The sequence below is a fragment of the Dipodomys ordii genome, unplaced genomic scaffold (assembly GCF_000151885.1).
Source record: "Dipodomys ordii isolate 6190 unplaced genomic scaffold, Dord_2.0 Scaffold214, whole genome shotgun sequence".
Lineage (NCBI taxonomy): Eukaryota > Metazoa > Chordata > Mammalia > Rodentia > Heteromyidae > Dipodomys > Dipodomys ordii.
The window spans coordinates 779,751-791,319 of NW_012267430.1; the positions used below are offsets into that span (position 1 = coordinate 779,751).

Below are 11,569 nucleotides of genomic sequence, written 5' to 3' on the forward strand. Positions count from 1 at the left end.
GTCAGTGGGATCCAGGCATAGCAGCACAGGATTTGTGCTTTGCATGGCTTCCAGGAGTCAAGTCTCAAATACAACAGTGTTTCCTGACATTCTAAGAAAACTCTCATTCTCTCTAAATAGGGGAAATGTGACCTAAAGCACAGCTCTCTGAATAATTCCACTCTATTCATTATAACAGTTAAGTCTGCTCCATTCTGTGAGGTTGTGTGGTTTGTTTGCTTGTTTGTTTCTGGAATCAACTCTAATAGAATCTCAGTAGAGGGCTGGGCTTGTTTACAAAGCTATACCATGTGCCTACAATTATCCAGGTACCCTTAACTATTGATTATGTGTAACAAGGGAAGGGAGAAATAATAACATGAAATTTTCAAGCAAGAAAAGATCTATAATTTATTTATGGTTAGGAGGCTACTCCCTCAGAAACACACATTTAGTTACCCACATCTTGGCTCATTATATACCTAACTTTGAGCCCCTCACACTTTACAGTTCAGCCTAATTTCATGCCTATATCATGTCAGGGAACATATGCCCACTGGAGATCACTGAAGGCATTTGTGCTTATTAGGAGAAATGGTTTAATGGTTGAAGGTGGTTAGCAACAGTATATGGCATTTTAATTGTCTTCTAATCTAGATCTGACCCCACAATTACCCATGACACTACTCTGGTTACCATGGAATAATACAGAATGGGACACAGATAAAAACCTTCTGAAAGAGCTGATATTCCCTCAAGCCAAACAGGTGGAGGCCAGACCAGACTCCCTTGGCCATGTACCTCCTACCACAAGGCCAGACAACTAAGGAAGAGGTGTGGCAAGGCCGGCAAGCTGGGTCCTATGCTGTGCTTCTAAATCCCCCTGGGAACCTGGGTTCCACTGTTTAGTGGGAAAGCAACTTCTAGAGAGCAAAGTAGTAGGATACAGAGACTGGGGACCACATCTGACAAAGATCACTATGAAAGACAGGGCAAACCCTCCACCCCGAGTCCCAGAAGTAGCCCCTTCCATGTCTTTTGAGATGAAAACTAAGGGAGGCATCTGACCACTTATGACTACAATCTTTTTCTCTCAGCCAGGTGCACACCTGTAATCTAGGCACTTGAAAGACTGAGGCAAGAGGGTCCCAAGTTCAAAACCAGCCCAGGCTACATAGTAAGTCTTTGTCTCAAAATAAATAACTAAATAATTTTTTTAACTTTCCTCAAAGTCAAATATAATGACATGTCCAATAAATGAGGTACATAAATATGTACCAAAACAACTAATAGAGTCTGGAAAATCTAAATGCTTGCTTACTTTTTGTTTCTTTTTAATTTTTTTAATTTTAGTACTATATTTGGAACTCAGATCTTTGCAATTGCATGCTTGAACCATGTCCCAGGTTCCTTTTCCTTCTTTCCTTTCTTTCCCAGCCCCAATTTTGCCAGGAGCTGTTGTTAGTAAAGAGATGAAAGACACATGGGAGAGGAAGGCAGGCTGATTGCCACATTGCAGTTACTCTCAATATTTCCAAGCCCCAGACTCATGTCACACACAGGGACATGGATACCAGAGATGTAAACAACTTCCCTGAAGGTCTCACAGCACTTGGACAACAGAGACAAAATGAGAAGATAAGTACCATTCATGCTTCCACAAGTCACACCAGCCTCTCCTGACGGTTTTCAGCTGTTTCCTCTCTGTGATACACGCATGGAAAAAGAAATGCATCCAATCCCCTACCTTTTAGGAATCCGTTACTGTCCTAAATAGTTCTATGTGAGCTTCTCTGGGGCAAGTGTAGAGGGTGCATGGCTGGAGTTTTACAGATTATTGAAGTGATATTACAGAGTTTTCAAAACCAAATTAACTTGATATCATTTGACTATGACAAATGCATGCCACTTTACATTAGAGATGCTCCTTGTCATACAGAGGGTGTATTCCACAATTACAACAAATATAATATGTTGACATATAATTGGTTGAAAATGTATTTAATATAGCTAACCTGTCAAACATCATAGCTGAGGACTGGGAATGTTGCTTAGTGTAATAGTGCTTGCCTTGCATGCATGAAGTCCTGGGTTCAATTCCTCAGTACTACATAAACATAAAAAGCCAGAAGTGACACTATGGCTCAAGTGGTAGAGTGCTAGCTTTGAGCAAAAGAATCTCAGGTACAGCACCCAGGCCCTGAATTCAAGCCCCAGAACTGGCAAAACAAGGACAAAAACAAATATCATAGCTGAACCTACCTGCCTTAAATGCATTCATTTAATTAATTGGACAAAAACTATCTAACACAAAACTTATTTTATAATAAAATACTATACATGGACTCATACAACTTATTGAATACTATTCTGGAAGTGAAATGCAGAATGTGTGCATGAGTATAACTTTATCATAAAGTTTAAAAAGTTAAGTCAAACTATCTTAAATTAGGAACCACCTTACTTGATAAGAGCTGACAGACAAATTGTGATTAAAATAAAAGCTATCACAGTCAGGAGATGAAAGTTCTAGCATTAAGCCCTTCCTCCAATCAGCTTCTGTGGCTAATTATTCCCCCACACTGGACCTAGAGCCCTTCCACTTCCAATACTTCAATTCCACAATTCTGCTAATTGAGCACAAGTAGGTGACTAAGTGTTGCTTGCAGAGATCAGGAAGCCACAGGGGTATAAAACTAGAAAGGTCCCTAAAGATGCTGACCTCTTGACCTTCCCTTTACAAACATGGAACCCAAGCTCAGGAGACAATGAGACTCATCCAAGCAGATAGTGCTTGCTAACACAGATGATTCAATCACTCCCACACCTCATTCCAAAACCATGCACTATTTTATCCTTAAGCTAAAGACCTGTCTGAGCAATGACCCATCAGTGGACCACATGATTAGTAAGAAAAGTAAAAAGTACTACAGACACTAGTGGCTCATGCCTGTAATCCTGTCTACTCAGGCTAAGATCTGAGGATCACTGTTGTAAGGCAGAAAAGTTCGTGAGAACCTTATGTCCAGTTAACCAGCAAAAAGCCAGAAGTGGAGTGTGGCTTAAGAGCAATAGCCTTGAGTGAAATCAAGTGAGAAGACAATGCCCTGAGTTCAAGCCCCACTTCCAGCACATGCACACATGCACATGCATACCCACACGCACGCACACGCAACCACACACACACACGCACACACACACAAAAGTAAAATGTCACCTAAATGCAAATTCCAAAAACAGTAAACAAAATACTATGAATACCTATTTACCAAAATATCACGGTTATGAGTGCTCTTCTCAGAGCGCTGTCTAGGTAAGAAGTTGAAGTTTTAAACATAGTCCTTTAGTAGGTCAATAGCATCAATAGTCCTCAGTTCATGGTCAGCAGTGTTCAGGGGTATAATAGATCTTTGCTAAGGTGGTCTAGACTAGAGAATTCATGCTTCAAGGCTGGGGAAGTGAGAAACATGAGTAAGGAAAGAGAGAGAGAGGAAGCATAAGAAAACAAAGGCAAGGCAGGCAGTGGGTGGGTGAGAAGTCAATGGTTAATTTCAATGCATTAAAAATGTGCCATCACTCAATGAAGACCAGACACTGGAGTGCAGGACATTACAGATGGGTGGCAGACAGGGATACTTGGGAGGGGGTGGTCCCAGCAAACCAGGCAAGTGAGGGAGATGGGTCAGAGGGACAGGGATGCTGGAAAAGACTGACCCACCTCATCTGGGTGTGAAACATGGATTTCACTGCCTCATGACTGAAAGACAAAACAGACATCCGAATGCAAGTCAATTCCATTGGCTGATCTGGTGCACAGCATTGTGGGTCATACTACCAAGGCCTTGGCCATCCTGGTAATTATCCCAGCCCCTCCTAGCAAGGCTCATGCAGCAGAATGCAACCTGGTATAGAGAGGAATCACACTGGATTTGGAATGCAAAGTGCTAGATTCAAAGGTTCTCAGTGTAGAACAAATAACTTCCCTTCCATGGGCCTCAGTGCCTCACCTGTTAGAAGGTAATGAAACTGTCAAACTGCGTGTTTGTGGCTTATGCCTATAGTCTTAGCTACTCAGGAGGCTGAGACCCTAAGGATCACAGTTCTAAGCTAGTCCAGGCATAAAAGCCTGTGAGACTCTTACCTCCAATTAGCCAGCAAAAAGCAAGACATGGAGCTGTGGCTCAAGTGTTTGAATGCTAGCCTTGAGCAAAAAAGCAAAGGGAAAATGCGCAAGGTCTGAGTTCAAACCCAAGCACTGGCCCAAAAGTGAGAGACAGAGAGAGAGAGAGAGAGAGAGAGAGGGAGAGAGCAGCTGTGAAGAAACAATGTATAGTGCAGAAAGTGCAGCATTGTTCTTGTCCCATTGACAGGCATCATGGATATTCAGGTATCATGGCCTGTTTGGAATGAGTATCTTGGGGAGAGTTTTCATTGTATATGGAGACTGGTGAGTGACAGGTAGCATGTAAAAATTGTTGGAGTTAGAATTGGGCCCCCAATACCATGTCCAGGGTTCTTTCCACTATGCCAGGCAGCTAGGCAATGACTGTAAAAACTGCTTCTCTTGTACTAAAGCCAAGAATCCCAGATATACATGGCTGCTCAAGATTAGTAAATGCAAAGAAGCCAAAGCACACACCAGACATGACCTGAAGAAAGGTCAATGGCTACACATAGTGACAAGAAGAGCCTGGGTCACTGTCACTTAGAAGAGGGCCATCTAGAAAGTTGGACCCTGTATATGACTAAATTTGATCTGCTCTCTGCTAACTAGGCTAAGCTCATTAGACTACAGGACTACAGGCCTCTTGGAGGATTCCATGAAGTTCAGCCAAATGACCCAGAGAGGCTTAGGAAATGAAACACGGAGCCTGGAAAATGTTACCATCAGTGTACAAAGTGAACTTTCTTAGCCCCAGCATCTTTCTCAATTGCTTTAGAGCCTGACTTTAGAAATAGAGGAGAAAGGGGAAATTAGAGTCATTGCCAGGTGAAGGCTTGAGCCTGATTCTCGGTAGAGACATGGAAACCATAATTTCTGGTGTCTAGGTTTGGGGATAGGAAGGAGGAAGCTACTCATGTTGAAGGCTGAATCAGCTTGTTTCTGTTATACAAGATCATCTCTAAGAGCATACGCAATGAATATAGCTCAGGCCTCCTTCCTCGGATTTCTCCAGTGTGAACCATCGACACAACCAGGTGCTTGGAGCAGGGAGTATGGCTTACTGGTGCTTGCCTAGCATGCATGAAGCCCTGAGTTCAATTCCTCAGTACCATATAAGCAGAAAAAAAACAGAAGTGGTGCTGTGACTTAAGTGGTAGAATGCTAACCTTGAACAAAAGAAGCTCAGGGACAGTGCCCAGGCCCTGAGTTCAAGCCCCCATTGACTGATCCCTCAGGACTGGCAAAAAAAAAAAAAAAAAAGTGCTCATCTCATTGACTGATCCCTCTCTATTCACATCCCATCTGCAGGATCGTCTTTGCCCTCCTGTCCTTCATTTGTGTTATCCTCAGGGCAGAATTGTGAGGGCCACATCCCCCCGGGTCCTTTGTTCTCTGGTCTTCTGGAGTTGGAGGAGTCCAGAAGGTTGGAGGACAGTCTACCGTGGTTCCAGTAGTGACCGGCTTCTCTGCTGGCATGGTTGTAACCACAGCTGAGCTGCCAGGGCCCCTCTGCCATGGTTTAGACTCTCACTGGCTGTAGAAAGGGAGTGGACACCAGTGAACTCTACTTGTCCCTCTAAGACTAGAGGCTATAGAGTTTTCCTGTGCTCTAGACCTTGACTGCTTGCCATTCCTGTTCAATTCCTAAATCCTGTCTACACTTCTATTGTTCTCATTAAATTCTCTGTGAACAGATCCCTTTGAGTGTGCCTTCCAACATACATTCTTGCCAAGCCATTCTTAAGCATTCTCTGATGTCGTTTCTAGGTAAGCAACCATAAGCTTTAAGTTTTAGAATTGTAGTTAGAGATTTATCTAAGTAGCCTCGAGAAAGAGACAAATTTAAATCATCCCAATGGAATTCCTTACTCAATTTTTTTCTCCTAGCCACAATTAATCTAGAATGAGATTTAGGGTTGCTGAACATTGGACATCCATGGCTCAAGTTCAAATTCAAGTCTGACTCTTGAACCAAAGGAGACCCCAATGTCCTCCTCCCCATCTCACACCCCAGGCGCAGTACTCACTTGCCATTATTGAATATGACTGTGCAGTTGGGCCAGCAGTCATGGTTCACCAGGCCAAGGTTGGGGAAGATGCCCACACCCACCGCCTGCAGGCCTCTCTGGTCACTGAGGGTAAAGCCATTGCAGTTAATCTACCCAGAAGAGATGACAAAAGAGTCGGTCAGCAGGTAGAGGTAGGGTAGAACACCATCCTAGCTATTGCAAGTGTAAATCTTAAAAGTGTCAGCCTGGAGTTACTTGGAGAGTCTGGAAACAATCTCTTACTCTCTATGGGACTCCACATGACCCACAAAATGAGTGCCACAAAATGGAACACCATTATGGAAGCTCTCAGTGGCTGTGTTCTAGAAGGGCTAAAGATGGAAATGTTGAATTCCTTTTTCTGCATTTGAGTTTTACATGAGGACTCCTCAGTGTCTTTGTTTTGCTCTCTATTCCCTGCCCACTTGCCTTGCCGGTTTGGATGTACACATGTGTATCAAGTGTGTGTCTGTGTGTTCCAGTATATTCAAGTGTATTGTATACACATGTGTGTGCACAAGTAGAGGCTTTGGCACCAGGCAGACTGCTTCTAGACATTTCTTAACCATCAGCTAACCAGACAGCCCTCAGAGATTATGAAGCTTCTCTAGTTCCAGGTCTGCCTATGAAATCAGAATATTGAATAATTAACCTTACCTTGTATTGTAAAGATTGCATGGAATAATGTAGCATGGGAATCTGGGATGACACATTTACATGGCACTATGGCTGGGTTATGGTGCTCGGATAGTTTATTTGGTGAAACATCATTTATGTTTCTGTGAAGCTATTTCTTTTTGGATAAGATTAACATTTAAATTGGAGGATTTTGAGTAAAAGCAGATTGTCTTCCCCAATGAGGGTGGGTCTCATCTAATCAGTTAAAGATCTATTTTCTTTTTTCTTTTCAGTCAGTAAGGGAGTGGCTTGAATTCCAGGCCTGAGAACTGTTCCTGAGCTTTTTTGCTCAAGGCTAGCACTCTACCACTTCAAGCCACAGCTCCAGTGGTCAACTGGAGATAAGAGTCTCACAGAGGGCTGGGAAGGTGGGTCGGTGGTAGAGTGCTTACCTTGCATGCATGGGGCCCTGGGTTCAATTCCTCAGCACCACGTAAGCAGAAAAAGCCAGAACTGGTGCTGTGGCTCAAGTGGTAGAGCACTAGCCTTGAACTGAAGAACTGAAGAACTAAGGGACAGTGCCCAGGCCCATTGTTCAGGCCTCATGACCAAAAAAAAAAAAAAGTCTAACAGACTTTTATCAAAGCCAGCTGGGCCTAGCTTTGAACTGTATTGCGCAGATCTCAGCCTCCTAAGTAGCTAGAATTACAGACCTAAGCTACCACTGCCTGGCTAGTTAAAGATCTTAATAGAATAGAGATTGACTTTTCCTGAGCAACAAGGAATTGGGCTGAGAGGGTAGCTTAGTGGTAGAGTGCTTGCCTCGCATGCATGAAGCCCTGGGTTCAATTCCTCAGTACCACATACACAGAAAAAGCCAGAAGTGGTACTGTTGCTCAAGTGGTAATAGTGCTAGCCTGGAGCCAAAGAAGTTCAGGTAGAGTGCTCAGGCCCTGAGTTCAAGCTCCAGGACTGGCAAAAAAAAAAAGAAGAAGAAGAAGAAGGAATTATGTCAGAAGATGGCCTTTGAATGAACTGCAGCTCTTCCTTAGTTGTCTAAACCCCAACAGTGTATGAGCTGACTTCTCAAAATAAACAACCCCATCTCTATCTTTTTCTGCATGTGTTCATGCTGTTCTTGACGTTATTACTGTTACTATAACCTCTCTCTTCAGCCTAATCACCAACACCATGTAAGGCATGGCCCAACATACAGAAGCCATCCACACATACCCCAAAGCCCAAGGCCTGAGGCTCCTGATCCACCAGGCTCCTCCATCTAGTCTCTGGACTCCTGTGCCCTTGCTTGCTTCTGTCCTTCCAGTCAGAAAGGCCTGACTCACTGCTTCAGGCTCCCCAAACATTCTGCCCAGGAGACATGAGAAAGGGTCTTCTTTCTAAAGTGAGTGATGGGCAGACCATAATGTGGACCAAGTCTTTGTTTTCAGGAGAAAACTGAGGAGGTACAGATAGACCAGAAGATTAATTACCATCTAAGTCCAGTACTCAGAGAATGACAAATGAGTAGTTTGTAGAAGGGGTAACAATGTGAGTTAGGGTATAAATGATGTAGTAAGAAGACCAGAAAGAGTGTAGACAAGGGGTCTTAATTTTAAGCTTCTGTCCCCTCCAGCCCTCTTGGCCACCTTTCCTGACTTCTGGAAACTTCTTGACTGGGCAATGCCAGCTGTAACCATGACCCATCTTTTATTAAGGGTTAAGAACTCTGAATTTTTTTTGGGGGGGTCACTTGTGGAGCTTGAACTCAGGGCCTGGACACTGTCCCTGATCCTCTTTGTGCTCAAGGCTAATGCTCTACCACTTGAGCCACAGTGCACTCCCAGTTTTTGAGTAGTTTATTGGAGATACGTGTTTTGTGGGGAATTTTCTGCTCAGACTGGCTTTAAACCACAAAATCCTCATATCTCAGCCTACAGAGTAGCTAGGATTACAGGTGTGAGTCACCAGCACCCAACTTTTATGTTTTTTAATGGGGACATTTAAGGTTCTGTCAGAAGGACCAGCAGGTGTTTTGGCTACATCTGGGAAGTACAGGGCAGATTCCAACAATCCTTGGCTGCCTGGGTTAGATCCGATTGACAAGAGGAGGGTGCTGGAGGAGCAAGGACAAGGAACCAGGGCACAGGGCCATACCACTCCAAAGATGTGAGAGATGTATTGCATGCTGAACTGCTGGCTCTGGGGCGGCCAGTACTGCAGGAACGTGTCCACATCCATCCGCAGCTCCTTCTTCTCCTCCTCCCCAAAGTTCTCCACGTGGTTCTGCAAGTCATCCACCGACACCAGGCAGCCCTCCGTGAGCCCCGTGCCCTCTCTCTCCACCCGCCACATGATGCGGGCAGCCAGTCTGTGGGAAGAGACAGACTTTGTCTGAGAGGCCACACCCACCACATGGTCCTTCAGGCTTTCATTCAACAAACACCAGGTGCCTCAGAGGCTAGGCAGTGTCAGGCTCTTGAACTACATGAATGGACAATCTATCATAACATTTCTTATGATAGGGGAGATATAAGTAAACAAAATTGTTTTGAGTAGTGTTAAATGCTGGGCAGAAAATAGGTAACAAGATGGAGAGAAATGAAGTGGCTTGGCCTGATGGAGGAACAGCAAGAAGACCCAGATGACTGAGTAGAGGAGTGAAGAGCAGGAGCTGGGCCACTCAGGGCCTGGGGACATGGAGAGGGACAGCAGTCTGGTTTCTCCTAACAGTACAGCTTACTGGTAGGGAGCTGGGTAAATTGCATCTGGGCATAATACATTCTGCCACCCCTCCAGAAGTACGTGGAGGGGTGTGTGGGGAGAGGGGGAGAGCTTGAATTCAGAACCTCACACTCTTAATTAGCTTTTTTTCTTAAGGTTAGTGCTTTCCTACTTGAAGCACTAATTCCAATTGCATCTTCTTTTTCTGTTTAATTGGAGACGAAGTCTCCCAAAGTGTCTGCCCAGCCAAGCTCAGTTCCAAACCTCTATCTTCAGCCATCAGCCTCCTGAGTAGCTAAGATCATAGGCTTGAGTTGACAGCTCCAACTGAACTAATTCTTAATGATAGGACAGAGAGAAAGTGGAGAATACAGCCTTAGGGGATAAATAGCATAAGCAAAGGCCCAGAGGTAGCCATGGATAGAGCCTATTCAGGAAGCAGGAAGAAGCCTGGCCAGACTAGAGCAGAGGGGTCTGGGGAAGGAGAGGGAAGGCAGGACAGGAGGAGGTCTAGAGAGCAGGGAGCTTCACGACTAGGCCTTCCTTTTTAACTGTTAGGCAGCTCTGTTCCACAAAGTGAATCCTGTGACCTAGGGACACTTTGGTGTCAGTGTCTCTCTGCCACCCACAGTGCTGTCCAGGTCCCTGGGAGGGGCTGATGGGCCCTGATCAGATCAAGTCAGTCCCACCTCTTGGCAAACCACAAGCCCTTTTCTTGTCTGATTTAGGTCAGAGGTATTTCTGGAGACTTGACCTACGTGAGTCCATAGGTGCCTGGGGACCAAGGTGTCCCTACATGGAGTCCTGAGCAGCTTGAGAATGAAAGGACTCCATGCCTAGCTTCAGTGGCTCCCACCTGTCACCCTAGCTACTCAAGAGGCTGAGATCTAGGATCGATCATAGTCTGAAGCCATCCTAGACAGAAAAGCCTCTGAGACTCTTATCTCCACTGATCTACTAAAAATGCTGGAAGTAGAGCAGTGACTCAAGTGATGGAGTGCTAGATAGCCTTGAGTATAAAAGCTCAGAGATAGCGCTCAGGCCCGAGTTCAAGACCTAGGACTAGCAAAATGAAGAGAAGAGAGGGGAAATACAGTCAATAATTCAATGTATAATCCTACAAAATTAAGAAGAGTGAGAGAAGGAGTGGATAGGGAAGGAGAGGGTGAGAATGTTGAAAGGAATGACACTGATCAAGATGCACTGTATTAACAAACTGCTTTGTTAAATGGAAGGAGGAGGAGGAATAAGAGGAGGTGAGGCTGGGGCTCCAGATTAGGTGTGGAAAAGACCTGTAGCCTCTAAGTCCTAGGCCTGCTTCATCAGGGGCGGCCACAGCTGTAGACCCCCAGCTCTCCCTGGTAGATCCAAGGGCATGACTGGAAGAAGGGACCATCAGGTCTCTTGGATGCTCTTTTCCACAGCCAGTGCCAATGTTGTCCTGCCACCATCCTGTCTGACGTGTGGAACTCCCAAGCCCGCCCGCCCCCACCCCCCACCCAACTCTGACCTGATGTTCTCATTGGGCACCTTTCCAAATCTCTTGATGGCGGAACACTCGTTCTTATGGTTCAGCCAGGCGTCCTTCTGGCAGGTGCGGTCACAGTAATGGGCGAACTTGCACTGTCCGCAGCGATGGAGCTTCTCCTGCCTCTTGAAGCAGGTGTGGCACACAAAATTAATGAGGCTGCTCATGGAGGAAGAAAACACAGGGTTAGTGGGGGGCTCTCTTGGGACATTTTCTCTTGTTACAAAACATGAGCATGGGCTGAGTGAGCTAGAAAAAATAAAAAAAGACTGCTTTGGGGTCATGGTCTAGTGGCACAGATTAGGACTTGAATTTGATGATGGGTTTTATTTTTGTTTTGTTTGACACAGCCCTAAGGTGAAGAGCATATTGTATAATGAGAAACAAGGATCAAGAATATGGAAGGGGGCCAGGCGCCGGTGGCTCACACCTGTAATCCTAGCTACTCAGGAGGCTGAGATCTGTGGATCACGGTTCAAAGCCAGCCCAGGCAGGAAAATCTATGAGACT

The 11,569-nt window shown here is 45.0% G+C and overlaps 1 protein-coding gene across 2 annotated transcripts in view; it reads right to left on the reverse strand.

Moving 5' to 3' along the window:
- Nucleotides 1-11,569, reverse strand: part of Smyd1 (SET and MYND domain containing 1) — a 32,845-nt gene that overhangs the window by 11,579 nt on the left and 9,697 nt on the right. Inside the window, exons 2-5 of one of the 2 annotated variants that reach the window (XM_013035515.1) lie at nt 11,042-11,218; nt 8,965-9,178; nt 6,172-6,302; nt 3,698-3,736 (exon numbers count right to left, since the gene is read on the reverse strand). In XM_013035515.1, coding sequence (XP_012890969.1) covers nt 3,698-3,736; nt 6,172-6,302; nt 8,965-9,178; nt 11,042-11,218 — 561 coding nt within the window. The remainder of the gene's footprint in view (nt 1-3,697; nt 3,737-6,171; nt 6,303-8,964; nt 9,179-11,041; nt 11,219-11,569) is intronic. The other variant, XM_013035516.1, reaches the window with a different exon arrangement.